This window comes from Serinus canaria, chromosome 5 (assembly GCF_022539315.1).
Source record: "Serinus canaria isolate serCan28SL12 chromosome 5, serCan2020, whole genome shotgun sequence".
NCBI lineage: Eukaryota > Metazoa > Chordata > Aves > Passeriformes > Fringillidae > Serinus > Serinus canaria.
The window spans coordinates 16058886-16073690 of NC_066319.1; the positions used below are offsets into that span (position 1 = coordinate 16058886).

At 42.2% G+C, this 14805-nt stretch overlaps 1 protein-coding gene across 1 annotated transcript in view; it reads left to right on the plus strand.

The window, feature by feature from the left end:
• The first annotated feature begins 1613 nt into the window (after positions 1-1613).
• Positions 1614-14805, plus strand: part of MOB2 (MOB kinase activator 2) — a 109100-nt gene continuing 95908 nt past the window's right edge. The window contains exon 1 of the mRNA XM_030240496.2: positions 1614-1773. Coding sequence (XP_030096356.1) covers positions 1757-1773 — 17 coding nt within the window. The 5' untranslated portion in view covers positions 1614-1756. The remainder of the gene's footprint in view (positions 1774-14805) is intronic.

Here is a 14805-nt window from a genome sequence, read left to right on the forward strand (position 1 = left end):
TTGTATCAAAAGTCATCTTAAAACATGTGTCATATGACTAAACACCCTACTGCTGGTACAATGCATCCCACAGTAAATTTGGATGGAGCTCATCCTCAAGTGCCCGGCTAAAAATACCCGTAACAAAGGGCAACAAGAAAACATAATTCAAATGAGGGACATCTGGTCTCAAATGTTTGCAGATAATGACTGGATCGAGTGTCTGCATAAAGGATAATTATTTTCTGCAGATGGTTTGATCTGGTATTTTAAACACTGTAAAAAATCCTTGCCCCAACCACTCAGGAAAGTATAAGGGTTTTGCTGTAAGACCTTTTTCCTATCCTCTGCTCATTTCCTGAATGCAAGGATAAGTAAAACTAAAACCAATTAGAAGATAAAATGTATTAAAGAGAAACACTTCATTGGAACATCGACAACATAAATTTTTAAGTTCTGGCCTTCCATTTCTTATGTTACACTGCCATATTTCCAGATAATTCTCAGGCTGAAGTTTTCTTATAGGAGAATGGCAAAATAAAGCAGTCATGTGTAGTGCAAAGCAGATTTCAAAGGGAAGGTCCGCTCCCAAAACTACACCACAATAAGCTTTTTAATAAAAATAACTCTACCACAATATGTTTTTTAATACAAAATAACTCTACTCTCTTAAGACAGAGAGGTACAAAACAACTATGACCGAGAAGCATTCTTATGAAGTCACCCCGACATCCCCTTGCAATGCAGAACCAGCCCCAGGATAACGCTGCCTTGCTGGAGCTGTCCTCGGAGCCCGTGAGGTGGCTGGGGCTGGCTCATGCACCCCGAGAAGTGGGGATCCAGGTGGGGCCTGTGGGATGAGGGGCCCTGGGGACCCTGGCTCCCAGAGCAGCGTGGGGCTGGGAGGGCCCTCGGAGCCCCTGGACCGCACCGGGGGAAGCAGGGCACGGAAGGAGGCTGATGGCTCAAGCAGCATCGGAAAGGAGGTTCTTCCCTTGGAAAACTGGCGGGTGAAATACCCATCACTCTCCCCTAAGGCAGGGTTAGCTAACACACGTCTCCAAAGCATGGGATGGTGTCCAGCAGCTCTGCCCTGCCATCATGCCCACCCGAGCAGGTGCCGATCTATCAGGGAATATCTATCCGTCACTTTCACGGAGCCTGTGGGAATGCTGTGCATCAGCGAACCGCATGGAAAGGATTTACATTCAAAAGTTAGGGTTGTGTCCATCTCAAAGGGTGCAGTGTTGGGCTCTCTGGGGATAGGCATCGTCCCTTCAGCAGCTGTTCGGTCATTTTTGCAGGATACTCTTGGGTCAGTCCCTGGCGACCCCGTGGGACTTCCCGGTTCTCATCACCGTCTCTAATTAACACATTAATTTGCCTTGCCAGCGCTGCCTCAGAGGCCCCGACACGGGGCGCGGTGCGAGGCTCCCGCACAGGGGCCCGACTGACGCGGATGTGCCCGGCCGGACTACACCTCCCGGCGTGCCCCGCGCGGTGGGGCGGCGGGCGGCGCGGGGCCGCTTCCGGGTTGGCCAGCGCCGTGTGTTTACTTCCGGCCGCGCCAGTGCGCGAGTGTCAGCCCTGGGGGGGGCACCCGGCGGCCGCCCCGCCCGCGGCCGGGGAGGGACCGACCGACAGACCGGGGCACGGACCGACGGACACAGCGGCCGAGGGAGGAGTCCCGAGCGCGCAGCGGCCCCGGCCCCCATGAGCGGGCGGTGAGCGGCGAGTCGGCGGCCGCGGGAGCTTCCCGGCGCGGCGGGACCCAGCCATGGACTGGCTCATGGGGTGAGTGGGGCCCCCTCCGCGTCCCTCCCCCCGGAGCTCTCCCGCCCGGCCGAGGCGGCCCCGCCGCCGGGCAGCCCGAGCCCCGCGTGCGGCGCTAATGACTAATCAGTTCCTGCCGGCGGGAGCGGGAGGGCGGCTGCGGCTCAGCCCCGGGCTCGGTCCCTGGGTGCAGCCGCCTGCGCCCGCGGGGAACACGGCTCCATGGGAGCCCTTGCCTTGTCCCGAGCGGTGGCTCTCTGAAAAAGTAACTTTTCCTTCCCTTTTTGCGGTGTAGGCAGGCCAGGTGTGGCAGCTCTCTGTGCTTCCCACTCGTACAGTGTGCGGCTAATCCCCCTGCGACAGAACATCGCTCTAAACCGAAAGGCTGCCAAGGTTTAAATGGCTTTCTGTAGGGAGGAAGAAGAGACTTCGGCAGAGATTAACGCCAAAGCAGAGCCACGCCAGGGGGCTTGGATAGCCTGGGATTAATAGAGCTAATTACACAGAGACAGAAGGTAGAGAGCTGTTTGCTGCGGGTTTTAGGTCTGGAAACCTCAGTGCAGGAGAGGGAGGTGCAGTTGATGGGAGTGACCTGATATGCTACCAGTATCCGAAACGAGATATTCTCGGTTACTTCTTGCATGAATTGCGCTGGGGACCTGCACTCAGGTGAACTGTGAATAATTATGCTTCAAAATCGCATGAGCACTTGGTTTACGCTCCAGCAAAACTAGCGCTGCAGTGATAACCTGCTGCCCTTAGTTTGTTCTTCACAGCCGTTCCTGAATGTGGTCTTTGCCACCTAGGTTGCCTCCTTTTCTAACACCGATGTGCCTAGAACAGAAGGTAAACTATTTTGTCGCAGCTGGTGCATGTGGTGTGTTTAGAAGGGTCATTGGCGTGCGTGCTGCCTTTTGTCTGCAGCTGATCTGTTTGGTGCTGAGAGTGCACTTGTTACTCCCCTTCAAACGGGTCGCATCCATCTCTGGAACCAGCCGTCAATCCAAAGTTTACTGTGAGTCTGACCCCTCAGTCGCTCAGATGGAGGGAATGCAGAATCTCTGTGGATGGCTGGTTTTTCCTCCAGCAGGCTGAGCAGTGGAAGGGCAGTATTTGTGGCATGTGAAGGGGCTTGGGTGCCATGTACTGCAAGCCTTATGTCTTGTGGTCACAGGGCTGCGCTCTGCTGTTACACGGTGTCAATGAAAATAGAAATGACGAGCTGGTTTTAATGTGTTTTGTAACAACCGCAAAGCGCAGGTGATCTGTTACATTGACTTTGTAAAAGTAAAAGCTGGAGTGTCAAAGAGTGTTACTGTAATTACAAAAAAAGGTCAAACCCAGGACTTATGCAAGTTACTTGTATGACTCAAAATACTGCATGCCCCACTACAACAGCTGTACTTTTTCTGTGCAGATTACATTGAAAATCAGAAAAGAATCAAGGTTTATTGTAGCCATGCTCTCAGTATATTAGGATGATGATTTTCTTATGAAAAATATTTTGGGCTTCTTGAAGTCACTACAAAATACTGGCATTTGTTCTGTACTTTTCTACCCAGGGTGGGTGGATCCGTCCATGTGTGGAAAAGACTTGCCTGTTTTCCCCATTGTAATGGGAATGGATCCTGAGTCATTTGTGTGTTACTCGCTTGTTCTCAGCTATTTCCTGATATGTTTCACTCCCGATCAAACCCAGTATTGTCCCTCTGATGCTCTTAAAGTTTTCTCTCTTAAAACGCTGTTCTATTTGCACATTTGGGGGGGATGGTTGTGTGTGATTATGGCAGGAAGGGGGAGCATTGATATTTTGAAATGGGAAAGGCTAGAAGTCCTGGGGGACCCATTCTTATTCCCGGCCAAGTTATGCCTGCTGTTAGCAACTGTGTTTGTAAATGGAAACATCCTGCTGTTTGACAAAGAAGCTGAGGACATTTGTCTGCCCAGGCAGAAGTTGGGGTAATGCCACTTGCTCAGCTTTTCTTTCAGTGGGAGCTTCAGGTGTTTGGGTCTCAGATGTGAGGAGGACAGGGCTGAAGAAAAACCTGCAGAATAATAGGAAAACAGGTCTGTCCCAGTAACACATTAGTTGGTGTTGATGCCTCTGACAAGCAAAATGTATTGGTCTGCTTCTTGGTGGTGTCTCTTTTTCCCCAGTGTCCTCACTGCTAAAACCATTGTGATCTTCCTTATTCCTAACTGCTTTGGGAAGGTGGTGGTTTGCAGTTTCAGCTTTCCATGCGCTTTCCCTACCCCTGTGAAAGGTCTTGAATGTCTCCTGACTGGCTGTGCTTTCTTAACTTTTTGATGTGAGAAACACCCTCTGTGTTTTGACTTTGTATTGCCGAGAAATGATCCTTGGAGTGCAAGTGTGTTAAATCAGGCAACAGTAACAGTTGCTCCTGTTCTAGTCTCGACCCTTCGAGCTGGTGTGGCGTTTATCTGATAAACGTGAGTTTAGGGTGAGATCTGCTTTATTCCTTCCTGGTCCTCCCTGTCTCTTGTGGTCCCTTGGAGAGGGGGGAAGGGTAAGTGCTAATCATACCACCAAGAGCAGCAGCCCCAGTGTCTCTGATAGCCTCAGAGTACTTAATATACAAAAAAACGGAAGCTGAGGCTTACAAACAATAGTGAATTTATTAGGGATTAACAAACTGCTGCAGACTTATGTGGTCACACAGCAAAACTTCTCTGGGTGCTGCCTGCTGTTCAGTCAAGTGCTTCAAAATCCAGTCAAGTCCTAAGGAAGAAAGCTGAAAAGAATGAGCTGCTGGCATGGTACAATGCTTAGTTTAGCCCCTAAGTAAAGGCAGAGTCTTTTCTGTGGTTGATTAGTGTATTTGGCCCGTCCCCTGAATGCAGCATTAATACTGATATTAGTGAAACTCTATGGTTTCTTCTGTGCATTCTCTCCATAAAAAAATAGACCGTTTTGAGCTTATTTGTTTTACAGAGGATATATTTTAAGTCAAATTTTGACTAGAGATCAATGTTGCTTAATTGCTTTGCTTAACAACATTTACCAGAGGTCCATATTACCCACTTTGGAAGAGATTCCAAACTTTTCTGTTACATATAGCATTGATCTGCTTTTGAAGTTCAAATTAGCAACAAAGGTGGGGGCATTGTTCCTTCTCTTATGAAACTTACTTTTTACCTTGTTTTAAAATATCATAATTGGCTAGGAGTAAAACATATAAGTGGTGCTAATAAACCTGACATGGTTTCATCTTCAGCAGTGCTGTCTGATGCTGTAATGCATTTTTTCATAGGAGAGGAGTATTGGGTACTGTAGTGGTTTTGGTGAACTGTTATGTAATAAGGGAGGGGGAAACAAAATATTTTACAAACAATTACCTGTTAGACACAATCATAATTTGAGCTCCTTCTGTACTATAAACTTTGTAGTTTAGTAGGTTAATAGACTATACTGATTGAAGCTGAGAGAGATGCTTACACTGCTTTGATAAAAATTCACAGCTCCTTCTCCCAGCATTTATTAGAGTCTAAGTGTAAATAAAAGAGAGAGGCTGTCTGAGAGAGGGATTTCTTCTCCATTTAAATTTTAGGTCTTGTTATCCATACAGTCGTACCATCCCCTACTCAGTTATTTGTTCTTTCGTATGTCCACCTAGTGACTTGAACAGAAGGGCCTAAAAATGGTTGAAGACCATCCTTTTCTCATGTTGCACATCTTCAGCTTTGAGGACAGTTAGAGAAAAGCAATGGAAAGGTAAGGAAAACACAAATGGCAGAAGAAACAAACTTCTGGTCAGGACATGCCTGAAGACAGCACAGACTATTTCTGTCCACTCAGGTGACCTGGGGTCTGCAAGACAGAGCAAGTGGCTATAGCAGTAAACTGAATAATGTCTAACAGGAACTAATAGCCCTCACACTTGCAGGTTTTACTTTGTAATGTCAGTTAATCCATTATAAACACCACCTATATATGCTGCCCTGCCTAGTCTTCATCTCATCAGGATAAGTCTTAGAAAGTATGTTGTAGTGAAATAACACAGTAATTATGCAAATTCAGTCTTTTTGAGTGTATGATATATTGATGATTTTTAAAAAACAGTGTAAGAGAACTTCTCAAGGTCAGCCCACTGCTAGATTTGTTTCACAGAGGAGTCTTGTATGTCATGCATTTTTTTTATTCAGCTATAACTGTCAGGGACTTAAATTTAAGCTGGCAGTTTTTTCGCTTGTTCCGGATATAGGATTTTGCCACATTGCCCCTGTGGTAATTTAAAAGGCTAGAAGAAAAGTAACACATACTACTGTTTTGTTGTCTTCCATTCTGCATTTGTGGAGGGGTCATTAAGAAATGCCCTCACAAGACCTTAAGACACTGTCCAGTTCAAGATGAGCTATGGTGAAATAGGAATGCTGTCATGCAGAGAAGTCCCAACCTTGAGCCAGAACAGCTGAGGACTACATGTGAAAAAAGCACACCAGTGTTCCAGTTCTGAGTCAGTAAAAGCCAATATGCTGTTTGTCACCTGTTAGATTAAACCTTTGTTGCTTTTGAATGAGATGCACTGTTGTAGGAGATCTCAAGTTGGAAGGGAGCCATAAGGATTATCAAGTCCATTAATTGTAAGGAGTGCATCTTGTGGTGGGAGCAGAGAGAAATCATCCAGCAAGCTTAGCTGTCAGTTTGGCTGGTGCATCATACAGTTGAACCTGCCTTTCTCTAGCAGACCTTTATAGAAAAAGTAGGTAATGATTTTTATTCTGGGTACTGTTCAAAACTTCCTAATTATAGAAAATAATTCTATTCAAAGGAAGAAAGGAATAACACTGAACATTCTTCAGCTGCTGTAGCTATAGGGAATGCTTTCCTCTTTCTTCCCTTTAGTCATCTCCAGTGAAGAAACTCTTCTGCCTTTATAAGGCAGTCTTCCCTCTAGAAACTGCTGCAACCTCTCACCTTTCACAGCTTGCATGGTGTGTGTCTTTGTTCCGTTTTTTAACTGACCTCACAACAGGTGTTTCCCTTGCATTCCATTCCCTGCAGATTCTTGGCTTCACATGCCATTTTCCCTACTTGAAGGGAGCTGAAAATAACTCAGAATGGGTAAACCAGACATGTATGGTCCCATTGGGCAGGAAATATTCACATGCTCCTTATTTGCTTCTATTGATAATGTGACATTACCTGTGGGGTCCCAGGTTGCTGTCCCCATATAAATCTAGGTCTGTCTGTGAGCCACTGGCGCTCTATTCACTGCTTACTGATGAGACTTCAATATTACTTCAAAACCTTAGCAGACATGAGCAGTGCCTTTGCTAAACCAGAGCTTAACTGAGAAACAACTACATAACGCTGTCTGCAGGTAAAATTAGATCTCCATTAAATATTAACTTGTAATATTCATTAGTATGGTATTGGAAATGTGCTGTTACTTTGAAATGTGAATTTCAAGGGCTATTAGATTTGTAGAAAAGGAGTCATGACTGTGAGAGAGCAATTTAAATTTTCCAGGTGTGTTGTTCCCTTATGTCTCCCTGGTTCTGAAAGTGCTTGGTTATATTACTGAGACGGTCACTGCCAAGGTTCTTCTTTTGTAGTGCAGAACAGGTTGCAAAAAACTGCAGAGCCTTGCTCCCTGAAGAGTCCTGGTATAGTTAATTATTGATTTCTTGGAGAAAATGCCAAATAAATCCTGCATTTTAAAACCTTTGTTACTTTGGCAAACCACAGAATTTATCAGTAAGTTACTTTAGTGAGTACAGTGCACGTGAATACTCGTTTTATCTTTTTTGAGTGTTCTTTTTCCAATATTTTGAGGGGCAAGAAGAGTAGATAATTTTCAAGGTACCTAAAGTAAAAGGATCTATTACTCTCTTTAGAAAAAGAGTTGAATATTCTTAAAGTGTAGCAATACTCATTCCTTGCATGTCTCTGCATGTTACCCTCTTCTCCTTTGCTGTAGCATCAGGATTCAGGAAGACTGGTAGCTTAAGATGCTCATCTGAATGAAAACAAATCTTCTTTCTTTTTTTTTTTTTTTTTTTTCCTGCCTTGTTTCCTCTCCTCAGGTTAGTTTTCAGCTAAATGAGTTCCTGCAGCCTGTTTGTGTGGCTACATGAATAATGTTGACAGCATGATGGTGCTTGTGAGAGCAGAAAGCTTAGGTAGCACTTACTTCAGTGATAGCAAGGACTTTAATCAGCTGAATGGAATCATGTAGTAATGTAACTATTAGTGGTATTACTCTAAAAATAATTAGTGATGTATCTTCTGGTGATGTATCCTTCTGCTTGAATGTTGGGAGGAACTGCAGAATGTCTGGAAATAGGAGATGCCATGACTAGGCCTGTACCCTGGCACAGGCAATGGCATCAGAGCACTGTCACAATGTTACCTTCAGTTTTGGGTAAACTATAAACACAGTCATCATGAACTGGACATAGATGAATAACTCAGGCTTTACAATTGGCTGTAAGTCATGTTTCATCTGCCTGAGGGAAGTGCTGGCTGTGTTATGGTGTGCGTGTGAAGCTAGGTGGGATTCTGGGTGCCTGGCTGAACCCAGCAGTCTGATTCAAGAGCGTGTTCAGGAAGCTTGGTTCATGCATGATGGCCTGCCTGACTTTGCTATATTTCACTGGCAGTTTCCATCTGTTACATCTGCTGGATGTGGGCCCAGGGAAAGCATGCTTGAAAGAGTAAAATTAATAAGAGACTGCCATTTTTAGATAGCTGTTTATACAAGTTTGAACTCAGTATTGTCAGATTTGCGTATTCTGCCATCACTGATGACTTATCAAAGAACTTTGTGTGTTTCTGCTAGTGGAAGTGATCTTGTCCATTGTTTTTTACTCATGTTTAGCCTTTTATGGTTGGTGATAAGGTTGTGAATTTTGCTTGCTAGGTTCTTTTTTTTTTAAGTCCTTCTTAGCAATTTTTTCACTCCTCTTACTCTGCAACTACAAAAAAATTAGCTGTGTCCTTAACTGTACATGAAATGAATAAATCTGATTATTTAAATTTACTTTTGCAATTGTGTTTTTTAGAGTAGTACTGGGAAGTGTTAATCAACTGAGACTACTTGAGGAAGAATTTTTGCTTCATGGCCTTGTTCTGACTCTTAAACAGTTGTAGCCTAGGAGCTTCCCTGTTCCTGAGACTGTGTGCAGTAATTTTAAATTATTTAATTTTGCAGCTAGAATGATGAATGTAACTATAAATACCTAAAGAGCAGTGCAATAATTTTAGCATTTGGAGGGGGAAATGTGGCAGTTTTTGCAAAGGTTAGTTTCCTTTTATTCTGTCAGCCAAGAGAAACTAGTCAAGGTTCAAGTTTTTCACACAATCAGCAAAACTCTGTTCCTGATTGTGGAACAAGAGCATTGAACACACATGTACCTGCACACAATAAATAACCCCCAAACCAGAATTTAGATACAATTTCTGAGGAGTGGCACAAATTAAACTGGAATCAGACAGGGATAACTGTCATAGATCAAATTCCTTTTTACTCTGAACACTGAAAGAGTAAAACCATGAAGCTAGAACATAAACATGCAGAAAACTGTATCTTTAAATGATCCAGGTCTGGCAACTTGAGCTCTTCAGAATATATCTGCATGCTTTTTAATTTCTTTTCCCCTTCCTTTCTGCACTGCTTAGGCTATAAAGGTGGTCCCTGAATATTTTTATCATCAGCATTCAGTGACTGAATCATTGTTGTCCCTCTTCTTCACTGAAATTTCTAAATCCTTGGGACTTCTACCTGAGAACTCTCCTGGTATTTACCCATAATGAACAGAAGTTGTGTGAAACAGGTTGCATAGAGGTTATCTTGACTCTTTTTTTCTCACTGCTTCAGTTAATAAACTTCTGTCTAGAGTTTCCTCATTTAGAGAGTTTTTCTTTTACGTGGTTCTTCATAAACCAGCATGGAGTTCCTCAGGAGAGGCTTTGTTCCTTCTTAACAAGTTATGCAAAACTGGATGGAGATGTTTTTTTATGAGGAGGTGTCTACTTTGCGAATGGGCTCAGGTTACAGGATTAACTCTGTGGTTTCACGTTTGTGTCAGGTAAATGATAAATAGCTTTTTTCTTTTTTTTCAGTCAGTCTTCTGTCTGATGATCTCCAGGTGTTGCTGGAACTCCAATCTATGAAACCTTCATGACTGTAATATTTACTATAGTGGCTGGAACTCCAATCTATGAAACCTTCATGACTGTAATATTTACTATAGTGTTAGTGTGTAGCTGTTTTCCATCAGATATAGAAGGAACCAAGTTTGTAGGGAGAGCTAATAACTTTTATCAGACCAACAAATGTACTTGGGAAAGAAATAAAAAGCTTCTGGGCATGCTTGTATCTCTTGTTTATGTTAGTAGACTGTTTTGAACAAAACCATGTTGATAGTACAGTTCCATGTCAGCTGGGGAAATCTCACCTGCTGATTTAGCCAGGGACTGGTTCCTTTTTAAGAAGCTGACCAGCCTACCTTCAAAAAGCCGTATTTGGGCACTGGTCTTGCTATGTAAGGTTATCTGTGTGACTTCTATGAAGGGGAAAAGGTTAGAAATGGAAGTATTTGCATGTTCTGGTCTGAGGTGTACGAATCCTCAGATGGCTCTAATTTTTTCCAGTGTCTTACTTTGTTCTGTCATCCAACCTTTCTTGGTTCCCTTGTAATTTCTGGTTGGGATGCCTGAGCTAACCTGCAGTTCTGATGTTCTTATGGTCTTGTCTGTGTCTTCTTTTTGTTGTAGCCAGATAGTGCTGCTGCTTTTTTTTTTTTTTTTTTTTTTTTTTTTTTTTTTTTTTTTTTTAATTAGCTGAGTTTTGAGGTTTGGGAGTAATCTGACAGCTAAGAGGCGAACAAAAGAAATAGTGAAAGGAGTGCTTCAGCCTAATGACTGTAGCTGATTTTTTGTTCAATTCTAGCCTTAATCTTGCAAGACAGTGGAACTGTTGGACACCCCTCTGCTGCTTGACTTGCTGGGCATTAAAAAGTATTGTTTTCTTTGGCACAGTATTCCTGGATGGGCATCTAACAATAGTTGTTCTTACTTTGTCCCTTCTTCACTTGATTATTGTGGTGCCATTTGGTGATGAGTGATTTTTGAGGGCTAACCTGAAATTTCAGGGTTTTTTTTTGATGTATTTATGAATGTTTCCTATTAGGCATATGATAGGCTTTTCCCATGTGGTCTAGTGTAGCACAGTTTTTAGCTTTGAGTTTTGGGTGCTATTCAAAATGCTGAATTGGGTGATTTGCATTCTTATAACCCCAAATTGTCTGTACTAAGATTTTTCTCCCTTGCCCCACCCTGATGAATATGAAGGTACTGGCCTGAGTCACTTGAGCTTGTTGAGGCTTGAGCAAGTGGAGTAAAGTGCTATGAAAACTCATCTAAGAAAGGGAAGATTGTGCCTTCGTGCTTGTAATGTACAAGAATTTAGGTATTTAATCACAAGTTTGTAGGTAATGTGGTCGGTTTGCCTTTTAAAGGGGACCTTTCTGCTTTCACACAGTACTGTAACAAGCTGGTAGTTTTTGGTTTTTTGGATGTGTTTTTTTTATTGTTTATTTTTTCCAGGCTTGTTTCAGACAGGATGTGCACAGTCATCCACTAAAATGTAGGCAGTTGTTGCTATATGTGGTATAACTTTTTAAGTGGGCAGGGTACTATTTACATGTTCACAGACTTGTATTTTCTCATTATTGTTAATAGAATAATGTTTCTGTTTACATCAAGTTCCTCTTGGTTTTAGGTAGAGTGAAGACTTACCAGCTCTCACTGTTTGTCTCCTTGTGAATACTGACACAAGGAGAAGAAGTATTTTCTGCAGTTCATGAAACATGCAATGTAATCCACTCTCTTGCAGGACAAGATCACTTGCTGGGGCTTTTTTGTTTGTTTGTTTAGTTGTAATCCATTCTATAATTAAACAAGAAATAGTCTTACCTAGTAGATTTATGAATTCCCATGTTTAAACATTTTATTCTGAAACATGGGGGGGGCGTTATTATAAAATAAAAAAGTTGGCAAGAACTTCATAAGAAGGAAGTAACTTTATAATAAAGACAGACAAATTTAAACACATTGGTTATACTTGTTCAGGTGTGTCATCTATCCACAGTATTTCTGAGCCAAGCTGAAAATCTTAAATAAAAGGGTGTTAAATATTTCTGTAGGAATAACGATTTAAGCTGACATGGAGGTTGCTTAATTTCTGAAGGACAACTTCCATGAATGTCTTGATGTGTTTTAAAAGATGCAATTCAAATTAATTCCTTGGACTTTTTAAGTACCAAAGCACTCTTTCAGTGACAAACAGTAGGAAAAAAAAAAGTGACAATTTGGAAAACCAACCTGAGAGTGCATGAGATATCCCCCAGGCTGATAGCCCCCAGTGCTAAAAACAGCCTCGCTGTCTGAGTAAGCAGATTTTGAGCAAAGAGGAAGCAAATACAGGAATAAGGATGGTGTTTATACATGTAATAAAACTTCATTAGCAGACTTCATCATTTCCTGTCTGGGTTTAATAAAGGAATGATAATTATTTTCCATTATTACTAAGAGCTTGATATTTTTTTAAACTGCTGCACAAAGTAGTATCTTATGTACAATCACTGTTGGTAATTGACCCGTAGCTGTCAAAACAAATGCCTGAAGAACTTGGATCCGGGGAATTCCAGTCCATGCTTGACCTAAAAGAGTGATTTATCGTTCATCCAGATAAATGTCTGTGGCCTGGTGTGTCACATGTTCCCATTTAGCAAGCAGAGGCCTGCAGCCAGCTACCAGGTATCACAGGACACTGTGTTCTGTTCTGTGGAGACTTCTCACTTGCCTGTGGCTGCAAAAATTATGGCCTGCCCTCCAATCCCTGGCCAATAGTTCTTGTCTTATGGTTTGTATATAATATTTTCTTCTCCTTCTGGATCTAAGGTGTGTATGAGGTTTGTTTGGGTCTGTGACTTTGCAGACAAAGGGTCTAGACCCAGTTATGCCAAAAATCAGTGTATGCACTTTGATGGTATCACAAGTTAGGCCAGAAGATGGTGCTGACCAGCCTCAAGGGCTAAGGGAGGGAAGCACTGGTGATGATGTGAGGTTTGAACCTGAGGGCACCAACTACCAGGTCAGTGAATCCTTTGTGGACTGCTCAGAACCTGAGTGGGAATGAACCTCCTGCTTTCTGGAGCGCCCAGTTTGATAAGTGTGATGGAAAATGAAAGGTGATTAGGCTGAAATGTGCAACTTTGTGCAAAATTTTGTGCTTTGCTGTTATCTTTGAAACTACAGTTGAGTAACTGTTCCATGTTTTCTGCTCTTACTGTGTCCATCAACTACTGTAGAAGTCAATCTGGACATAGGGTGTGGAACAGTGGAGAAGGTCAAATGTTGTGGTGGGGAGCCAAACTGCAAGTGCAAACCAAATCCACCCCGACCTTTTTGCCCCTAGCCAAGTGAAATAGGAATATGTACTTCCCCCCCGCCATTCATCTTAGTTCTCCAATTCACTAACATTTATCTTGAGCTTTTTTAAAGTGGCACAAAGTTCTACTAGCTCTACAGAGAGAAAGCTGATTAAAACTGTGTGGTACTGCTGACCAAACAATGGAGTAGATTGGTCAGTATTCATAAATTACAGGGATAATACTTCCTAGATTTGGTATGTTTTTGGATGAAAAATAATGCATTGTTACCAAAGGGTATTGCAAATCTGATGTTTCTCAAAGAGCCTAAGTAAAATCAACTGTCTCCTTATCCTTTTGCTGCTTTATGCCAAAGTATATGGACTTGTTACATGTGAAAAAAAAAATAAGGCAGGGCTCAACAGCTGTGGGAATAACTAATGCAAATTGGATCCATATTCCCAGTGAAAGTAATGAAGTTCCTGCTTACAGGAACTCTCCCCATTACTTGTTTCCCTAAGATCCCTGGAGAATAGTGGTGTGGGTGGAGTGCACAGGACATGAAGTAAAAATCCTGTGTGATAAGGAGTCTAAAAAGGAGTCTAATCTCCAAGGGAGACAATGGTTATCGTATAGCCATGGGCTACTCATTAACTCCTAGTTCCTAAAACAAATATTATTCTAGAGTGATAGCCAGCTACTAACATGAAACTGCTACTTTTTAATTTCATTTTGGATTTGCTTTTTTTGCGCCATATTTTGAGGTTTTGTAGTAAAATCGCAATGCGAGTTTCACAGCAGGCTCTCAGACCTTCAAAGAAAGGATGAGTTCTCCAATATGCTCTTGTTAGAAAATCAAACCAAGAAAAGCTTCAGTTAGCTGGGTTTCACTAAATACTTTTTCTGCTTCGTCATATGAAAAAGCAACAGCAAATTCAGAAATGATGGGGAGAATAAGGCAAAAGTGGATTTAAAGACAATTGACTTGCCAGCATACTTTGAAAATAAACAACAATTTTGGTGTATTGCATGACATGAGAAGGTTGGAATAATAATAAATAGGAAGAGTTTTTGTATACAGTCCATAGCTGAGCTGAAGATTTAAATTCTATGATTCACTAAGGTAAATAATACAGTTCTGTAAAGACTGACGACAGTAGCAGGAGTGCTAGCAGGGATAATGCTGGTTTTCAGTCCATGCATCTAAGCTGAGCAGTCAGTTGGGAAGAAATTTCTCTTGGGATAGGGTGTTGGGCAATTAGCTGCATTTCCAGAGATTTATGGAGTCTTCTGGTCTTCTGACTCCATAAATAGTGTCGGCTATTATCAGAATGGAGTTCTGGTCTTGGTAGACTGTTGTTTTGCATTATGGTAGTTCTGAGATGCAGAGGTAGATATTCAGAACAAATTTGCTTAACAGCGCAGTAAAGCCTAATCTTTTGTTTGCAAATACCTCCCCTTTTCATGTACAGGAAGTTGAAATGCTTCACAAAAATCTAATTACTACAGAGGGACAAGAATGTAACTCCCTTCTAAAATACCTCTGGTGACACTCATTTCCAGAATCTGTTTCTTCTTACAAAAGTACTAAATGTACTGGTGTTTAAATTTGGAAAAAAAGCAGGTGTTTGTGTTTGGAAAACTTAAAGTACTCAT